Source organism: Mauremys reevesii, linkage group 1 (genome assembly GCF_016161935.1).
Source record: "Mauremys reevesii isolate NIE-2019 linkage group 1, ASM1616193v1, whole genome shotgun sequence".
Lineage (NCBI taxonomy): Eukaryota > Metazoa > Chordata > Testudines > Geoemydidae > Mauremys > Mauremys reevesii.
Genome location: NC_052623.1, coordinates 220,307,181 through 220,328,348, shown reverse-complemented (window position 1 = coordinate 220,328,348; position 21,168 = coordinate 220,307,181). Strand labels below are relative to the sequence as shown.

Here is a 21,168-nt window from a genome sequence, read left to right as displayed (position 1 = left end):
ACACATGGATTGCTGGTGACCGAATGTTTTCTACAGGGGAAAAAAAGGCATTTACTAGACTTTCTATTAGAGAAGAAATCCCACAGGTTTCAGGAGAGGCTTGCAGTGATTTTGCAAAAATTCCTCACTGTTTCCAGTATACCTACCTATTAGGTCCCATCTTCTTTCTACCCAGCCTTCTGGTGTAGGATTGTTGCCTACAGGGCTTTGTCCAGTCTACTTTAAAATGTCTCAAATGCTGGACCTTCCACAACTCACCATGAGTTTCTATTCCAAAGCCCAATATTCCTCAGTGTCACAACCAGCTAGAGTGAGTTCACTGAAACCAGATGTTATCAGAAGGCTTTCTTCTTATTACTTATGCTTGGTTTCTTTAGGTGCCAGTAACCTTTTCTCTGAGCAAGTCACCATAGCACTGACAGGTGAGTCCTTTTCACTTTAAATTTACTGTTGTCATTGTTTGCTTTATTTTCCATGTCTCTAAAAACTACTTTTGGAGTTTATAAGGGACAGCCTAATATCATAGGCATTAGATGTGGGGAGAGACCACATCTTTTCCTCCTTGCTTCAGCTACTGCAGCACTCTACCTTAGAGACCTTCTCCTGTACCCTTTGAAGTCAATGGCAAAACTCCCACTGACTTCAGCGGGAGCAGGATTGCTCCCTAGAATGGTGATTCTCGAACAGTGGCCAGGGAACCACTAGTTGCCCATGCAGCCTTTTTCTGAATAATTTCACTTTGTTCTCATTATCCATTATATCACAAATAATTCCATCTCTAATTAGTCCATTTGTTAATTGTTCAAATTTACATGACTTTGCTTTATTACATAGGCCTGTTATTTAATGACCAATCATCTTACTCGGCAGCTAGTTTCTCGTAAAGAAAACATGCCCTTCCCAATGACACTCTTTCATAGTGCACATTGTACTATTTCCGAACAGCTGTGACTGGCTGTTTGCAATCTCCATTACACACCCCTTGCAGTGTATTGAGATCTCCAAGGCCCCTGCAACTGCCAAGTGTACCATGTGGAGGTTTCTTCCCTCCAATTACTGGGCAGTGCAAATTGCTTCCAAGAACTTCTGAAGCACTGTCGCCTCCCCTTTCGGTTTTCTTCCAGGCTTCCTTCAAGACTGAGGGATTCAGGTGGCTTCATTTGCGCCATATTTTTTTCCAAAGATCCTCCTGCCTTTCTCTCTTACCTCCACCTAATTCCCAGTATATATTAAAAATAAAAACAGGGGATGGAGAAAGGAAAACCAAAGTGCCCCCACATACAAACCTCATGCAACTAACAAGACATTTGCCAGTCATCGCTGTGCTTTTAATGTTTCATCCCTTTCTCTGTATCTTGACTGTAAGCTGTTTGTGACAAGTTGTTTGTGTCTTGCTGTGTTTGTATGCTGTCTAGCACAATGGGGTCCTGATCTCACTTGGGACCTCTGGGTACTACAGTAAGACAAACATTAAATCATGTAATAAAGTTCTGTGGCATAGGAGTGCTAGTAAAAAAGCAAACTGTATTTTCTAGCCCTAGTAGCATGACATGGGTCAGGATTAAAAAAGGTACAGCCCCTTCACATGATATGTGTGTCAGCATCCATGGACTCCAGCAGCTATTGTTATGGGGGAGGGCAGTGTAGGAGTGTAAGGGTCTGGAAGGAAGGTCAAGTCTCTTGTAGGGAGGGAACAGCTGTTCAGAGTAGGTAAGGGAGCTTTGTTGCAAGGGGTTGGAGGAGATGGTGAATCTGAAGACAGAGTAATGTAATAATTATTCTTTGGATGAAGTAGAAATAGGTTATTATTGAAACAGGATTGTTCCAGGCCATCTGCACTTGTATCATTCTCCATTTCATAAATTCCAAGGCCAGAAGGGACCATTATGGTCATCTATCTTGTGATCACTTTTACTACAGGTTTTTCTGCTGTGACAGTGAAGCCTGGATTGTGCCCTAGTGTCCATGGAGGTAATACACGGGGACCTGGTCGGCACAGGGGACCCCCACGACGTGGGCGTCCAAATCATGACTCATCTGTTGAGTCTGGCTCAGATTCGAAGGAAAGCAAGGGCCGGGGTCACCAGAATCCTTGCTTGGCTGCACCCTGTAGGGGAGATGCAGACTGCAAAGGAAGCCTGAAGTGTTGTGCAATTGAACGGTGTGGGCAAAAGTGTGTGAAACCTCTCATTAGAAAGCCCAGCTGGCAACATAAGAAAACACCCTGAAGATTCCATCATTAATGGTCTTGGTTCTTGAGGGGGATGAATCAGATGTTCCTCTAGAAGGTGTACAATTAAAAAAAACCGAGCATTTAAAAAACATTTTCCAAGTTGTGTGTCCATGTGTTGTTTTGAGTGACTTCACACAGTCTCTGGAGGCCGAAGTTCTCTCTTTAGCCCCAGATTGGCTGCAGAATGGGCATGGCCTGCTACAAGGGGACTGAAGGCAATCAGTGGATTGTGTGGTGGGTTTGTTTTGTAATTTACACACCTGTTCAAGCAAGAGCCTGAGACCCACTACCTCATTTCATATCAGGCAAGAATGAATTCTGGTCATTTCCATCGTGGGCCAGATTGGACTCAGCAGCTCATAAATGAAAAATTCTGAATCCTATTCCTCAGGGACTTGGACCAACTAGTCCTCACTCTGAGGTTAAATGATTTCTTTCTTCAAATCAGCAGTCACAAAAGGGGTTAAACAGCTCAAACAAAAGTTTTCAGCAGATTGTTCTAAGTACCCCAGATGCAGAGGAGACATACAAGGTAGCCTATACTATCCCTAATAGAGCAGCCCTACTCAGCCAGCTAGCAGAATGGAAGGATATACACATGAGCAGCACTCAAGTATCAGAGGGGTAGCTGTGTTAGTCTGGATCTGTAAAAAGCAACAAAGAGTCCTGTGGCACCTTATAAACTAACAGATGGATTGGAGCATAAGCTTTCATGAGTGAATACCCACTTCGTCAGACGCAGCACTGACACATGCCTAGACAGTAGGGGGCAATGGTGAAAATACATCACCCCCTGCATCTCATGCCTTTAGATTCAGCTCTTGTTACAATGATCTACACATGAGTAGTTCTGACCTATTTCAAACATTAGATGGCAGCAGTGCACAGAGCTGAGTTTTCTTCAATGCAGCCATAATATTTGGAAGTTGTCTGAATAGTTATCATTTGCTTTGTTTTTTAATTTGTAGTATGTCCCTTCAGTCTGTGGAATGACCAGTTTCCTACAAAACACTCAGTTTACAGATCTGCTGTGGAGGTTCAGAAGGATTAGGGTGAATGAAAAGAATTATTAAATTCATATTTAAAAAAAATATGATGCCAATTTATTAACACAACGTTATAGTAAAAGATTACAAATAAGGGGGCATAAAATACTAGCAGGATGGTGAATCTGTTCCAGGAAATTATTCTTAGCATCCAGCAGAAAGCTGAACATGGAAGAGATATGCAGTGTAAACAGTGCATGTCACACAGTCATTAATTTCATTGTGGCATATTTATTATTTAAAGAGAGCTTACTGACAGACATGGGGAAACAAAACTTATGTCTGTTATAGAAAGAAATAATACCAACTCTGAGCATTTTCAGATATAATTGCAGTACAACCAATGCACATCACCTCTGACACAGATCTAACAGGTCCAGCCATGCGCTTATCCTTCAGCACTGACCTATATACCCCATCACCAGTTCTGTTAATCCAAGCTGCAGCGCAGCTCCAGTCACCTCTTCTGTTTTTTCAGATGATCACCCTCTTCATGATGATAATTAACAACTTTCATCCAAGTTGCTCAGAGTGAGGTTGTCAAATGTTATTGTCCCCATTTTATAGACTGGGAATCAGAGCAGGTGAGGGTCTGAATTTCATAGAGTTGCCAACTTTCTGATTTACAGAAAATCAAACACCCTTCCCCCAAGAACCCACCCCTGCCCTTCTCTGAGGCCCCGCCCCTGCTCACTCCACCCCCCTCCCTGTGTCACTTGCTCTTCCCACTCCCCCACCTCCCCACTTGCTTGCTCTTTTTCACTGGGCTGGGGCCAGAGTTTGGGGTACAGGAGGGGATGCAAGCTCCAGGAGGGAGTTTGGGTGCGGTAGTGGGCTTAGGGCTGGGGCACAGGGTTGGGGCTCAGGAGGAGGTGCAGGGTCCAGGCAGCACTTACTTCAGGAAGTTCCTGGAAGCAGTCAGCATGTCTCTCTGGTTCCTAAGCAGAAGTACAGCCAGGCGGCTCCGCACACTGTCCCTGTCCACAGGTGCCACCCCCACAGCTCCCATTGGCTGTGGTTTCCAGCCAATGGGAGCTGTGGAGCCGGTGCTCGGAGCCTCCTGGTTGCCCCTGAGCCTAGGAGTGGGAGAGATATGCCGACCACTTCTGGGAGCTGCGCGGAGCCAGGGCAGGCAGGGAGCCTGCCTTAGCCCCTCTGTGCCACTGACTAGACTTTTAACAGCCCACCAAGGTCCCTTTTTGACTGGGCATTCTGGTAAAAAACCTGACATCTGACAACACTACTCACAGGTTGAGCTGGAGTTTTTGGAGCTCAGCATCTCTGAAAACAAGGCTAAATTGATTTGCCCAAGGTCATATAGCATGCCTGTGGCAGAGCTCCACTCCCAGAAATGACAGTAGAACTCAGAAATCCACACTTGCAGCCCTCTCCTCACCCCCCAAACTCTAATCACCAGACAACAGTGGCAAGAGGGAGGAATAGCTCAGTGGTTTGAGCATTGGCCTGTTAAACCCAAGGTTGTGAGCTCAGTCCTTGAGGGGGCCACTTAGGGATCTGGGGCAAAATCAGTACTTAGTCCTGCTAGTGAAGGCAGGGGGCTGGACTTGATGACCTTTCAAGGGCCCTTCCAGTTCTAGGAGATAGGGTCTCCATTAATTTACTCATTTGGCAGAAATACATGGGTTCTTATCACTTTTAAATCCAGTGGCTTACCCCCATAAGGCCCAAAGATGATGTCCTCCCAGCATTCCCCTATCCACTCCTGTTCTTTCTCCATCCCCAAAGGGAACAAAAAACACCCCATCTTATCCCCACCCCCTACTTTGTGATATCTGAGCTCCAGCCTACTCTAGGCCTACAGCCTTTGGTCCTGCTTCTCTTCCTGGAGCCACTCTGAACCACATGCCTGCCAGTTTCTGATCACTCCTGTACTGTTCTCCTAATACAACTAGCTCCCTCTCTGCTGAGATAGCAGCCAGGAACCAGCAGCAGGGGCAAGCAAGTCATACTAGGAACTCAGGCCTGGTAAATCATGGAAAAAGGCAGGTCAGGAGAGTCCTAACGCAACCTGTCTATCAGCAGCCAGAAATGTTTCCTCCCCACAGTGCTTCCCAGTGGCCACCCAAAAGCCTTAGCAATTAGCCTGTCCTCAGGTTCCATCCACCAGATGACCAGCCAGTTTTTTACAGGGTTAAAGGCAACTGATTATGTATAAAATCTTATAACGTTTCACATCTTGGGACTCAGCACTGAGGATTCTGGGAGCCTATGTGAGGCTGTGAATAGCTATGTGTGAAGGTGCAATCAGAGCCCCTAAAAGTCTGGAGAACATAAGAACGGCCGTACCAGGTCAGACCAAAGGTCCATCTAGCCCAGTATCTGTCTACCGACAGTAGCCAATGCCAGGTGCCCCAGAGGGAGTGAATCTAACAGGCAATGATCAAGTGATCTCTCTCCTGCCATCCATCTCCATCCTCTGACGAACAGAGGCTAGGGACACCATTCTTACCCATTCTGGCTAATAGCCATTTATGGACTTAGCCACCATGAATTTATCCAGTCCCCTTTTAAACATTGTTATAGTCCTAGCCTTCACAACCTCCTCAGGTAAGGAGTTCCACAAGTTGACTGTGCGCTGCGTGAAGAAGAACTTCCTTTTATTTGTTTTAAACCTGCTGCCTATTAATTTCATTTGGTGACCCCTAGTTCTTGTATTATGGGAATAAGTAAATAACTTTTCCTTATCCACTTTCTCAACATCACTCATGATTTTATATACCTCTATCTCTATAGAGTTTGGGTTTAGCAGCTGTTTGTGACCTGCAGGAAGTCTCATCTTCTTTATATTCCTGGGAACAAAATGGGGATGGGACTAAAACTCAGAAGCTGCCTTTTTCCCACCCTGTTAATAAATTATAAAACACAAGTAGGAATCAAAGTACCACAGAATGCAAAATACTCCTAGGAATTTAACAACAATAGCCTACAAAACTAATGTTAAATGCTATGTAGTTCTAAAAGACTCAAATGTTTCTGTGATAAAGCTGATGTCACTGGAAGGTGGGTTATGCCTCTTCAGTCTGGATTTATTTGTGTATCATATTCTAAAAATAAAGAGAAGAAAGGAGGAAAGTTCTACTGAATTACGAAGTTTTGAGGAATCCCCCCAGTATGAAATAAGAATCACAAAGAGATTAATCTGAAATTAGGGTCACAAAGAGATTAATTCAGAGAGCTGTGGATTTCTCAGTCATATCTCTGTTATGCTCCCATTTATTGATTATAGGATGCTCTAAAAGGTTTGCAGATACTATGGTGGTGGGCACTGTTATAAAAACTTGGCTAGATAGATTACATTTATGTTACTGATTTTGGGTGCCTCCCTTTTGAGGTTCCCAATATTGAGGAATCTAATTGCCTCCATTTGGGACCCAAAATTTTGTGGTCACTTTTGAAAATGTTGGCCTTCATGTCTCATGGAAAGGGGGCAACATGTCCCTTTGGTTGGCACAGAATCCTATAATTTAGGGCTCATGCACAGAGAGGGATTAGGGTATCCTTTGTTCAGGGAATGTTGGGGTAGAACTTTGTGAGTAAGATGGGAAAGAGCATTGGAGGCTAAGAAGCAGAGCAGGATTTACTTACAGGGCTGGTCACTTCCCACATTATCCTGGGTGTTACTGGAGCCCTCTGTAATGAGAAAACCAAACAGTCACCTTTCTGGGATTCTCCTCACCAAAGGCTGTAGTGAGAAATTCAAACGTCTGGATCAGGCAAACAGGACACTGTTGTGCCTGGGGAAGTGGGTGGAAATGAGAAGAGGCCTGAGAGGAGACTAGGGTAGAGGATGGAAAAAAGGGATGCCCCCAAAAGGGCTAGAGAGGACTTTTTAGCTCACCACAGTTATGATTTCCCATCTGTTTGGAAGAAGAAGCCATGCAAGGAGCCAGCTAGGAAGATTCTAACCCATCCAAGGATGACACTACCTCTGCCTCTCTCTTTCCATCCAACCAAATCAACCTCAGAAGTATAGAGAACCTCAAATTCAGTCCATTGGATCCCAAATAACCTCCAACTAGGGACCATTTATCTGGACCTTGGAGAGTATTCAGAGACAACATCAGAGAAGGAGACCAGAAAGCAAAACTCACGTGGTCCCTCAGTCACAGAGTCTCCATTCAAACTGGTGCTGAGTTCAGCTGCAGAAAACAAGAACATTTAAATATCAGGAAAATCCATAGGGTCATTTCCTCACAACGAACCTCTCTACAATTTATTGGGCCACTTTTCTCACTAGCTATGACCTTTCTTCAATTTATAATGAGGTTTTCTGAGGAGAATCCAGTGTAAGGTGCTGGACAGAACTGAGGGGCATCAACAGAGCAGTGTGAAAAGCCCAGGACTGGCATTCTGCATTTCAGAACTATGGTGCATTTGCAGAGTTGCAGGAAGAGCAGGATAGAATTAGGACAAAAATGGCAGGGATTGCAGCAGGTGAGGGTTGAGGTGCACTGGTAGCACCCTGTGCTTGTGACTCATACGTCTCCTGTAGATATTATCAAACATCTCACTTTATGAGCTGCATTTTTCTGAATCTAAATCAGAATCTTGTGATAAGTTTATAGGTCCTCAATAATATGACTATTATTTTTAGATATCACAAGTATTACTGTAGCACTTAGGAGCCCTAGTCATGCATCAGGATCCCGCTGTGCTAGCTGCTGTACAAACATAAACAAAAAGGTAATCTCTACAAGATTTTCCTAAATCACAAATTTTATGCCCTCTGTATATCTTGAATAAAAATATTGGGGCAAATATTGATGCCCCCTCACGATCAGGAAACCTTTGTGATCATTTACATTCCAATTGATGTTTATTGATCTTCAAAGAATAAAGGTAAACAGTGCCAGGACATCTGTTATGGGGAATAATTTAGACAGAGACAACTGTAGTTTGCAAACTAAATTAAAATCATAAAAAAGAGACATCTTACATGGTCCATCCAGCGTATATAGTTCAGTGGAGATGGTCCTAGATTCATCTGTATAAAGAACATCAAAATTATAGGGAAATGTATGGTTGCATTATTTTAAAGAAAAATTCTTTATAAAACCTCAGAGGGCTGCAGGGCAGGATTCAGGAGCATACTGCAGATCTGTTTGGGAACCCCACGACTAGGGCAGCAAAGAGGCTACAAGGCAAGATTATGGGGTATTAGCAGACTTTGGCAGGGGCAGGACTGAATGCCAGTTAGCAGAACCCACAGAACTCTCTTCCAAAAATATCAGCACCTGCTAACAGGATTTTCCATGCAAACACAGCCAGTTTGTTATAGCAATCAACAAAGGAAAAAGCTGAACCTGTGCCTTTTCTTTCCTTCTAGCTGAAACACAAAAAGGGCCTCTATGGTATGTTTTTTAGGGAGATTACCCCCCCCTTTGTGTTTTTATTAGAAATTCAGGTCCAATCCAGTCCAGAAGAATCTATGATGATTAGATAATTAGTAAAAATGCAACACAAGAGTCAAGAGACTGAAAGTAGTACAGCTGAGAAAAGGATTTTTCAGTCATACTGTTTACAACTTTGATTTTTATTATTTTTGTTTTGGTTAATGTCTATTTAACTCAAATAAGTAGCTAACACTCAGGAGAAAGGAAGTCTTTGTTAAAGAATGAACAGTCCCTCCAGCTTTCACCTTCTATTATGGTATGGAAAGCCAACAATATACATTTCCTGAGATCTCCAAGAATTCCTCTAGCCAAACTAGAGGAGACAAAACTTGAATTAATGCTAAGGATAAAAAAAGCAAGACAAAAAATAAGACAAACAGCCCTTTCAGCCTTCTTTATATATCATAAATCAGGGATCCCCAACACGGTGCCCGTGGGTGCCACATCTAAATGCACCCATGTCCTGGCTGGCAGTTGAGCATCCACCAAAATTCCTCTGAAATTCGGCGGCATTTCGGCAGCAATGCCTCTGGATGATGCCGCTTGCCACTGACAAGTGGCGTCATCGAGAGGCGTCACCGCTGAAATGCCACCAAAATTCGGTGGCATTTCGGAGGATGCTCAATCACCACCACAGTCCTTCGTCTCACACCCACCAGACGAAAAGGTTGGGGACCACTGTCATAAATAAAGAAAAAGCTAACAAGCCCAATTTTTAAAGCATCATTTGACACCTTTAAAATTTTCCATCTTAATCTCCTCTCCACATCACTATGTGCAGGTGGCTCTTTTAGGGAAATGAGAGGTACAATGAGCAAGTTGGATAAAGACAATTACATATGGAAAAATAAAACAGTGAATGTAAAGGGAACTCACTGGCTGTTCCAGTTGGATAGGCTTCATTTGTGAGGGTGCTGGCTTCAACTATGGAAGAAACAACAACAACATTCTAGGAAAATCAAAAGATCTGTGCAAAGACTTGAAAACAAAACCCAATCCTATGTAAAACACACATGTTTCAGGTTTCACTTTGTGGAAAAACTTGGGCCAGACCAGGGGCAGCGGGGAGAGGGAAGGTATTCTATTCAAGCCCTGCCCATAAGCTGAAACTCTGCCTACTGTCTCAGGGTAAATGGATGTTTGTTTAAAAGATGGGCAACGAGAAAGTTTAAAATGCTGACTTTTAAATTGTCATTATTAGGGGTCAGAGGTGAACGGTAAAATTCACACCTTTAAGAGCTATGTGTGTGGCTGTCCAAAGCCTAAAGAAGACAGCACTGTGCATGTTAAAATGATTTTATTAACAACCAGAAAGGCTAGAATTTTTTTTTTTAAATGGAAACAAATTCTGCAGAAACTGATGAGGCCATCAGAGCAGTACTGATGCTGGGAGCCACTAAGCAAGCCAATCCCAGAGGCAGGATTTTTTAAAAGATTTGGACAAGTTTAATAACAAGTCATTCTGATTTATGGTCTCCGGTGGAATTTAGTAGTTTTTCATCAGAGCTGTGGAAGAAAGAAGGCTTCAGGGACAGAGGATGCTGTAGGGCTGGACTAAGGGGCACTGGCAGAGCTGTGTGGGGAGCCCGGGACTGATATAGCAAGGGGTGGTGCAGGACAGGATTGAATTACAATGGCGATACTCTTGGGGGAGGGAGAACAGGAATTAATAGGAATAAGGGTCTTTGATAGCAAGAAGAGAAAAGAAGGGAACTGTGATAACAAAGTAACAGAAAAATGCAGGAGTGACTTACGGTACTCACTCCACAGATCTCCACTCCCACTGGTGCTAGATTCCTCTAGAAAAGAAACAACATGGTATATACAACAGGGTATATAGAACAGAGATAGTTGATTTACTCTCAAATTGCTCCAGACATGTAGGTGCCTATGGCCAGCAGGTAGTCCTACATGTCAATGTAACTAAGTTAGAGAACATACGAATACTGGGAAATACCCACTTGAGACCCTCTGAAGTAAAGCATACCCAAAAGTTTCTTCCAGAGTAAAGCTGCTCAACTAAAGAAAAAAGAAATTTGTAAATAAATGGGCAAACATCATTCTGTTGCTATATATAGTGTCATATTCACGAGGATTCTGATGTCTACTGGGGATTTATTAAAATGTTCACAAAAACTGGACACTTCAGCAATGTAACACAAATTTGTCTAAAAATGCTGTTTGTTAGTCTGAATTCTTCTCTTTTAAATGTTTTAGCCATTCAGCTAAGGAGCAGAAACAATACCACGAGGTGATCAATCACATCTCACAGATAGCTACAAATGGTTCATCTGTCAAGCTATAAAAGCTTTGTATGGCTCACCACAAGGACAAAATATGACATGAAAAAATACATGCAATCAAAGGACACTCACTGAACTCTTCTCCAGTCACAAAAGTGGTAGGTTCAGCTAGAGAAAAAGAAACACATCATATGCATATCAGCCAGGAGAGTTGATTAATGCCACTCTCTTCCATAGAATTTTTCATAGTTTGGTGGCCCTCATCATCTGTTTATACTGAGTATCAGATGTTAATCCATGTTAGTCTGGATTTATACTGTATAGTCTGTGTTTATACTGATGCAGTTCAGTGCTACTGGCCATCCAGGAGAGCTTGCAACTGGACCCAGAGTGAGAAGGGGACAGCTGCGGGTTAGGATTTAGGTGCACTAGCAGAGCTAGGTACAGGGGCGGCTCTAGACATTTCGCCGCCCCAAGCACGGCGGCACGCCGCGGGGGGCGCTCTGTCAGTCGCTGGTCCCGCGGCTCCGGTGGACCTCCCATAGGCGTGCCTGCAGATGGTCCGCTGGTCCCGCGGCTCCACCAAAGCTGTGGGACCAGCAGACCCTCCGCAGGCACGCCTGCAGGAGATTCACCGGAGCCGCGAAACCAGCGGACCCTCCGCAGGCATGCCGCCAAAGGCAGCCTGCCTGCCACCCTCCCGGTGACCGGCAGAGTGCCCCCTGCGGTATGCCGCCCCAAGCACGCGCTTGGCATGCTGGGGCCTGGAGCAACCTCTGGCTAGGTAGTAAGTTACAAGTAGTAACAGGAGCATCTGTGGGTCAAATTGAGAGACATTGGCAGAGGCCTCTGAAGAGCCCAAAGCTTGAATAGCAGGGGGACTGCTGGGCAGAATTGGAGGACAGTTGCAGAGCTGTGTGGGGAGTCCAGAACTGGAATAGTGAGAGGTGCTGGGCAGGATTTAGGGACATTGGCAGAGCCGTGTGGGTGTCTCAGAATGGAAATAACAGGAGGTATTGTGGCAGGACTGAGAGGCACTGATAGGGCTGTGTGCATCAGTTCCCACAAAAGGTCCCGTGCAGCACTGCCACCTCAGTTGTGAACAGTAAAGAAATAATGATAGCAAAGTAATAGGAAAAACAAAATTAACCTACCAGATCCAGTCTTGTATTCTCCACTCAGACTGGTTACAGGGTCCTCTAGAAAAGCAGCATAAAACAACATCCAAATATTGGAAAATTCAAAGAATAGATGAAGTGTGCCAATGAATTTCTCCATGATTAGATTTGGAATGACAAGAGACAATGCAGATTGAGATTGACTCACCTGTAGCCTCTAAGGTTGAGTTTTCAGTATAAAAAGGGGTTATATCTAGGGAAAGCCAACACAAAAGATCAATTAGTTGCTTTCAAGAAATTATCTTCTCATTTCTCTGCCTGCTAAGGTTAAAGTGTGGTTAGACTCTGAAAATTACACCTTGGAAAATGACCTTGTGTGAAACTCACATATATTTCCTCTGACTGCGAGAACTGGTTGGGAATTTTTCAGTGTGTAAGAGTTTTTCAGTGGAAAATGCAGATTCATCGAGCAAGAAACTTTTCTCACAAAAGGGATGGCTTCAATAAAACTCTCACTGGGAAAGTTTCACAGGTCCAGGGTGAAATTCCTTGTCAGAGAGGTACCCATCCTCCAATAGTCTGGTGATTATGGCACTCACCAAGCTTACAAGTGACATTGGAAAAGCAGGTTCAAGTTCTTGCTGTTTACAGGGAGTGGGAACTGGAACCCAAGCTGCCTAACTTATTGGCAAATGCCCTAACGACTGGGCTGCAGAGCATATGCAAATAACTGAATATTCATTAGGCCGGAAAGAGTGAGAAATTGACTTTCTAGCCTAGTTGTTAGGGCACTCTCCTGGGATGTAGGGGACTTATTTTCAAGTCCAGCTAAGGCAGAGCAGGAGCTTGAAGAACCTGGTTGTCCTACGTCCCAAGTGACAGCCATAATTACCCGACTGTTTGGTGGTCTGCCTCTGTTTTCTTGTGAAAAATATAAAAAATCTTGATTCCATCCCACAGCGGAACAGGACATTTTTGAAATCGCGAGAATTGTCATGGATTGGGAAAAATATTTCCCGCCTAGCTCTGTCACTTAAGTCTAATGATTTTTTCTAACTGCTCATGCTGCAAACTGGGATCTGGAAATCTAGATGTGTTCTTGCTGCATCATATCTATTATTAGAGGTTCTACAGTCTGAATTTAGCTGAAAATTTGCTGATGATGCATGAGACAGAATGAATTCCAGCCCTCTCTCCCAAAACTGCAGTTTCTCCTGCAGCATTAACCATGGGAAACACTTGTTTCTGTCAATAAAAATCAAGCTGACTGACTACTTCTCAGTGACTCATTTATTCAACAAACTAAGCCTCTTTGTTCATAAATTGTCCATGAGCAGTCTAGGATTTTCTTAAATATACTTATTATTAGATGAATAACAACAATTCAATGTTAATCATTCTGAAGATTAGTCTCTAGATTTAATATCTGAAATGCAGCAAAGAGTCCTGTAGCACCTTATAGACTAACAGATGTATTAGAGCATGAGCTTTCGTGGGTGAATACCCACTTCATCGGATGCATGTAGTGGAAATTTCTATAAGGTGCCACAGGACTCTTTGCTGCTTTTACAGATCCAGACTAACACGGATACCCCTCTGATACTTAATATTTGAAATGTAAACTGTATTGGTTAACTTTCATTGGACACAGAGGTCACATGGCATTGCTTCTCTTCTCTTACTGAATGAGTGTAATTCTTAGAATCAATGTATTTTGCAGATGTTAGCAATTATGAATTTGAATTTTTCTTTCTGTAAATATTCTCTAATATGCCCTTAACATTTTCTATTTCCATGAACATGCCTGTTGGATAGCCTTGGAAAGTAAATACAACAGAAGTGTGAACATAGCTAAACAAAATTCCATTTTTTCCACAGTTAATACTGGAGAAAATGTTTTGTAGTATTTGCTCTTATTCTAACAGATGGGACTCAAAATGCACATGGAGCAAGTAAGTTGAGTAACAAGGTGTTATTTATAAAAAGCCACATGTCTGGTGGAACTTTAAGCTGTAGAACACACTAAAACAAAAGGAAAAATTATATATGCTAGCCACCAGTTCAATGTGCAGTGTAGGGTTGCCAACTTTTTAATCACACAAAACCGAACTACCCTGCCTCACCACCTACTCCACCCCTTCTCCAAGGCCCTGCCCCTGCTTGCTCCATCCTTCCTCCCTCTGTCACTTGCTCTCCCCCACCCTCATTCACTTTCACTGGGCTGGGGCAGGGGGTTGGGGTGCAGGGGGGTGGGTGGGGTGAGGGCTTTGTCTGGGGGTGCGGGCTCTGGGGTGGGGCCAGGGATGAGGGGTTTGGGGTGCTGGAGGAGGCTCCAGGCTGTGGGGTGGGGCCGAGGAATTCAGAGTACAGCAGGGGGCTGCGGGTTGAGGCAGGGGGTTGGGGTGCAGGGTGGGGTATGGGCTCTGGGCTGGGGATGCGGGCTCTGGGGTGGAGCCAGGAATGAGGGATTTGGGATGCAGGAGGGGGATCTGGGCTGGGGGTGGGGTATGGGGGGGAAGTGAGGGCTCTGAGTGGGGGTGTGGGCTCTGGGGTGGGGCCAGTGATGAGGGGTTTGGGGTGCAAGAGGGGGCTCACGGCTGGGGGTGTGTGGGGTGCAGGCTCCAGGAGGGAGTTTGGGTGTGGGAGGAAACTCCGGGCTGGGGCAGGGGGTTGGGATGTGGGAGGGGGTTTGGGGTCCTGCTTGTGTTTACTGTGGCTCTCAGGAAGCGGTCGCCAGGTCCCTGCAGCCTCTAGGCACATGGGTGTCCAGGGAGGCTCCGTGTGCTGCCCCACCTTGAGCGCCGGCACCACAGCTCCCATTGGCTGGGAGCTGTGGGGGTGGCACCTGCGGGTGCAAGGGCAGTGCGCGGAGCCTTCCTGGCTGCCTATGCGCCAAGGGACCACAGGGATCTGGTGGCTGCTTCCAGGAACCATGCCGAGCCAGGGCAGGTAGAGAGCCTGCCTTAGCCCCAGGCCCCCGCTGCACTGCAGACCAGACTTTTAACCAACGGTGCCAACTGGAGTTGCGGACGGCTGGCAACTCTAGCAGTGGGTGTGGTTTCCACGGAAAGAGGTGGAATCACCATCACTAAAAAATGTAAAGTTAATACTCGGTGTTGAATTGTTAGAGATGATTTGGGCATTGAAGCTAGACAAACTTCTGAAGATTCATTAAAGGAATGGACTCACCCTTTGGCTCTGCCATTGTCTCCTCAATGTAAGAAGTGGTGAAGTCTACAGAAACCAACAGCAGATGGTAAACATTTTGAGGCACATGTGAGGGAAATGAATCTGTTTTTTTCTCAATGGACAGAGTTTGGGAGCACAGAAGTGCAAGAAGATTTCAAATGGTCCTTTTCCTCATGGGGGGATTGGGAGTATTCACTAGTTAATCTTTGTACAGGACTTGTAGTGCTGAATATCGTTAATAGTGGAGTGGTTTAGGGACCATAAGATACTTCCACGGGACTCAATGACTTTCTGAGGTCTCTAGGAAACTAAATCATCTTGTTTTTCAAAAGGAGACTCACCAACTGTTTCTGCTGTTGCCTCTTCAGTAGAAAATCTGGTGAAATCTAGTGAGATAAAATAAGAGAGATAGAAAAATGTTAGAAGCATTTGAGGGAAATGACTTGATTACTTTTGATTACACCACCTTAATCAAACTGTCTTATATCCTAATGGAGTATTAGCAGCGATGAAATTGAAAAAAGGGGAAATGCTGTCTCTGAAAATATTTCCAAACAATGAATTTCTATTAGACTATGGATCAGTGTCCTCAAGGAAAGCTGTGGGAGTTCCATTACTTGAGTCACTTGGACAAGAAAAAGCCATGGATAAGGCTGTGAGTTTGTCATGGAGGTTCATGGAAGTCATGGATTCCGTGACTTTCTGGGACCTCTGTGACTCCTTGTAGTGGCCGGCGCGGCTGGCCCTGGGAGCCGTCTGAGCAGCTTGGGTAGCCCCCGGGCCAGCTGCTGCTGCGGCAGCCTCAGGCCACCGTGCCCCCCTCACCAGCAGGAGTTTGGGTGTGAGAGGGGGCTCAGGGCTGGGACACGGGAGGGGGTGAGGGCTCAGGGCGGTGCTTACCTAGAGGGGCTCCCCAGAAGTGGTGACATCTCTCTCTCTCTCAGCTCCTAGGCGGAGGCGTGGCCAGGCAGCTCTGCATGCTGCCTCTGCCTGCAGGCATCGCCTTTGTAGCTCCCATTGGCTGCAGTTACCGGCCAATGGGAGCTGCAGAGCTGGCGCTCTGGGCAGAGGCAGTGCACAGAGCTGCCTGGCCATGTCTCTGCCTAAATGCTGAGGGAGAGGGATGTTGCCGCTTCCGGGGAGGCATGGAGTAAGGTAGGGAGCCTGCCAGCCCCATTCCCCTCCCCCAGTGGTGGTCCCAGGCCATGCGCTGCAATCCCATCTCTCCCAGCGCCAGCAGGGGGTCCGGGGCCGCCCTCTCCAGCACCTGCAACACCCCCAGGCAACTTCCCGCCCAAGATTTAGTCAGGGATATATAGTACAAGTTATAGACACGTCACAGGCTGTGAATTTTTGTTTACTGCCCGTGACCTGTCCATGACTTTTATTTAAAATGCCTGTGACTAAAACATAGCCTTAGCCATGGATAATACAGTGTATGGAATAATCCTGCATTAGCCATGCTGGGGATTGAGAAGATGTGATCCAATACAGTACATCTTTTCCTTATCTAATTTTTAAGATATTGTACTGCAATTCATGGTTGTTTATGAAAGGCTTAGGAATAAGATGGACACCAATCTGAGCAATTTAGAGGATAAATCAAAGAAAAACGGCTCACCATTTGTCTGTGATGTTGTTTCCACTATGTAGGAAGTGGTGAAATCTGGGGACACCAATCATAAGAGATGAGGAAACTCTCAGACATGATTGAAACTGTAGGTCACCTTAGTGCTGGGATCTCATTGAATATCACAATGAAGTCAAAAAAGCCTGAGCAATATTTGGATAGGAGACCTCTGAGGGAGCTCATGAGCAAAGGTTGTAGAATCGAGCTTTCTGTGTTTCAACTCTTACCCTCCCCACAGGCGGGTTGCCAGGATTCTTTCATTAATGTTTATACAAGTGCTTTGAGGGCTTTAAGGTAAACATTTTCCAACGTGGCTGCTGGTTTTGGATATTGGGTTTTAGAAGCTCTGCAGGAGATACCCCAAAATAGAGGCTTCCAAGACAAGTGGCCACTTTTGAGAATTTGGCTACAATTGCTGTCTGCTGTTCTGTCCAGTGTCTACAGCTCTTTGGGAGGAAAAGTGATATATATAAAATATGTTCTGAAAGTGTGGTTTTACTCTGAAAAGTGACTGTGTAAAAATGGCTGTTCCCTATGTATACTCTGAGTCTACCTGCTGACTTTAGTGACTAATAGCCAGCCAGGTGGTTTTGCTCCTTTTTACTCCTGTTAGCCCCGAAATGTGAACAGGGGTCAGAGAGAGGGAGCTGGATTCCACTCCTTTGTGTGCATAATCAGTAGAATCGATTATCAAGTTTCATTCAGTTGCACCTGGGCAAGCCCACGGAAGATAAAGAAGTTGGCTTAGTTGTCATTCAGGACAATAACTGGCCTGCAGAACCTGTATCAACAGGTGATGGTGCATGATCAAGAAAGAGCCCAGCTTGACTGCAAGCCCAGGCTGAGTCTGTGGGACTGGCAGTTAGAGAAAAGGACTTTTTAACCTGTAAATGGAGACCGTTTGATCTGGAGTCACTAAGACACTGACCATGGAGCCCGAAGGTGCCATTTATATACAACCGCTTTTCAGAGTAGAAATGCATTTTCAGCATGTTAATTACACAAGATTTAAAAAGAGCTCAGTTATGGCTCCTAGCACCAGAGCCACGTTAGTGGTAGGCATGGGAGGAGGTGCACTGCGAGAGTGAAGGCTGGAGGAATTATGCTAGCACTGGGCAGGAGCAGCCATAATGCCTCCTTGAACACCCGTACCAGTCACACTTCCTAGATCTTGAAGGAGGCAGTGGCTAGCCCTTCCTTTAGTGCTATTGTCCCTTTGCACATGAGCACAGAGCTGGGCCTCATCCCACACACTCCTCTGAGCCTATCACTTGTACATAAGGAGTTCTGGGTCTGTGCACTCTCCCTGTCCCATTCCGGATCAACCATACCTTATAATGGATTATTAAGGTATTAGAAGGGGGACTCACCAGAAGGACTTGCTGTTGTGTCATCACTGTAAGAAGTGACTGTATCTAGGGACAACAACCATACATAATAATTAAACATATTTCATTAAACAGTTTGGGGTAATGAATTAATTCCTGTCAATTCTAATCCACACAGCAAGTGGCCTGGCTCTGAAAGACCCCAGTGCCTTATTGTGTCTGAAGGACCCACAGTCAGAGAAGTCCTCTGTCCAGAGAGCCATTGATCACTCGAGGGCTTTTTCCTTGTCCCCACAAATGGCTACATGCCCCCATGTCCATGAGATGTTGAGATCTGTAGAATATTTCTGTAGTTGCACCCTGATAGCCTGTGGGTTCCATGCAATGGAGGGGTGGGGGCGGAGAGAGAGATAATCAGTTTCTATCTGTAGTCTTCCTCACTCAGGAAAGAAAGAGGACTCAGCTACTGATGATGAATAATTCAAAGACCTTCCCTCCCCCACTGGCTGGGTTACAGGTGATTTGGGTTTGAGACAGTGGCTGGGAAAATGGAGATTTAAACTGGTTTTTTGGGTGGGGGTGGAGGGGGAGAGGCTGTGCTACTGCCAAGGGCTCTGCCTGCATTGTTTGTTGGATGTGTAATCATTAGAGAATATTGGGATGCAAGCCATATCCAAATATCACAAATACTTGGATATTATTGCCAAGTGGTCCTTTAGTAATCCTCCTAGGTCTTCCTAGCAGAAACAGTCACACAAGAAGAATTGAAGAATTTTTTTCATCTGCTAGTAGCTTCTTGGCTATTGGTAGCCTCTCACTAGAAAAAAAATAAGCCAACCATAGAGGAATGGTTCAAAAAAGTATGGGAGGATGTGGTTATGGAAACATTAACACACCAATTACATATCCAGCAAAATAGAGAGAGGGCAGATATATATTTAAATATTTGGTTACTTTTTATTCAATACTCAAAGCCCATTCACTTGCAAAAAAAACCCAGCAGATTCTTTCTTTCTTTCTTTCTTATATCTACATGGCTAGGATTTGTAAACTTGTTAAAGCTTCAAAAAAAAAAAAAAAAAAAAAGGGTGTTGGATTTTTAACCATGGGGCCTCACCTCATCTCTTCAGATATCCCTGATGTCTCTTTGAAGGCCACCCTGCTTCCCTCCTTGCTCTCACTGTGACCCCACAATAGAGTTGTAGGAGCAGTTCATATGAACAGGGCAGCAGATTCAGGCCAACAAGCTTGATTTCTCTGCTACCATGGCAGAACTCAGTCTTAGATGACACCAACTGACAACCCCCCCTCAACAAACACATACTCTCAGCAGCAGAGAATCCATCTCACTTTTAGGAAATGTAATACACGTCCGTCAGCATAAGTAGGTTGTTATGATTAAACAGCATGTATTTTTTTGAAAATGTATGTGATAGAGAATTTAGGGATCATTTTAAAAATTAAAGTAATGAGGGGAAAATTGGAATTAGTTATTGCTAAACTACTGTGTCCCTCCTAGGGAACAGCAAATGGGGCCCTTAAAATAAGAGTTGATGTGGTCTATTGGCTGAGGCACTAGAATAGCAGTCAGAACACCTGGATTCTATTCCTGAGTTGATCACAAATTGACTATGCATTAACCCCATTAAACCTCAGTTTACCTCTCTGTATAATAGGGACAATTACTTCCCTACCTTTGTAAATTACTTTGAGAGCTAGGTTTATTAAGTGCCAGGTATTGTTATTAAGTACTAGTGACTGGCACTTTAAATTAGTTGTTTTGTTACTAAATTTCTTAGTCTCCAGAGTATGCATTACAAAGAGGGATCTTTCCCTATGTGATCACAGTCTCAGTCAATCATTTAATTTGGCCACGCAGGTGTTAACAGATTCCCTAGATATGAAAAAATAACTTGTCCACAGTTCATACCAAATTATGAGTCAGCAGGAAAGCTAACGTGAAAAGGGGCCTATTACATTGAGCAACACAATAGTTGGAAAACAATATACAAACTGTACACCTTTTTCTGATTCTCTCCATGCCTGTTTCTCCCATTCACTTTCTTTTTGTGTCCTTTCTCTTTTTGTCTGTCTTTCATGTGTCTCTTCCCCCATCTGTGTGTGTGTGTGTGTGTGTGTCTTTATGCCCTTTATATATTTGCACAAACACTTCTCTCTGGATGTCTGTCTTTCCCTATGAATCGTGTGTGTGCATGTGTGTGCATGTGTGTATACAAGTGCATTTTATATCACTGTCCATTTCTGATTTGGTGGTAGGCTGACACCTATTGACTAGCCAAACATCTGCCCGGGTGAGTGTCTCTATCTGTCTTCTCCCTCTGTGTGTCCATCTCTCTACCCTTCTCTCTTTATAAAGCATAAGAGTTACCTGGTATTTCTCTTGGGAAAGCCAGCACCAAACCTAACAAGGTCGAGGTGAACAGGAACTTCTTCAGCATGGTTAGCAACTTGAGGGAAGTAAAAGCAACAGCACTAGATGACAGCCAAAGACTGCAGCCAGTTTGCAGTTGAGGAGATGTTCTGTCTCTACTTAAAACCTCTGGCCTCCGCAGGTAGCATCATTCCTGTTGGTCAGGGCCCCTCCCCTCCCAATATCAGGAAAGAATCTTATAGGGAAGTTGAGGGTGGGGGGTCAGCGGGGTATGATAATTGCATCTTGATGGCAGTAGAATGGGGGAGGGTAACAAAGGATGAGTCAAGGTAGTTCAAGGAAGCCATGCTGTTAAGCACCTTACTCAGTTTGCCTGTGGCAGAAGTGGCTCCCGAAACCACATTCCCACATTTTATGTGCACAGCAGGCAGTGGAAATTCCTGTTTTTCTCCTCGGTCACTGGTTTGCAAATGCAAAGTGGATCCAAGTTAAGTTGGGGGAGGGTCACTCACTGAGCAACTTGCCTACATCTCCTGCATTATTATCCCCTTAAGAATTTGCATTCCACCTCTGGG

The 21,168-nt window shown here is 44.7% G+C and overlaps 1 protein-coding gene across 3 annotated transcripts; it reads right to left on the bottom strand.

Annotated features, from left to right (window-relative positions):
- Nucleotides 1-6,208: 6,208 nt before the first annotated feature.
- On the bottom strand, nt 6,209-20,774 carry LOC120394969. 3 transcript variants are annotated; one of them, XM_039519141.1, is made up of 14 exons: nt 20,591-20,774; nt 18,244-18,288; nt 16,865-16,909; nt 15,585-15,629; nt 15,244-15,288; nt 12,263-12,307; nt 12,091-12,135; nt 11,069-11,104; nt 10,448-10,492; nt 9,570-9,617; nt 8,237-8,284; nt 7,392-7,439; nt 6,886-6,930; nt 6,209-6,344 (listed from the first exon to the last, which is right to left on the bottom strand). In XM_039519141.1, coding segments are annotated over exons 1-14 (612 nt in total). In that variant the 5' UTR covers nt 20,661-20,774; the 3' UTR covers nt 6,209-6,342. The 3 variants fall into 3 exon arrangements, with proteins under 3 accessions (XP_039375075.1, XP_039375082.1, XP_039375090.1); XM_039519148.1 differs by having other exon boundaries at nt 10,457-10,492; XM_039519156.1 differs by lacking the exon at nt 16,865-16,909.
- Nucleotides 20,775-21,168: the final 394 nt, after the last annotated feature.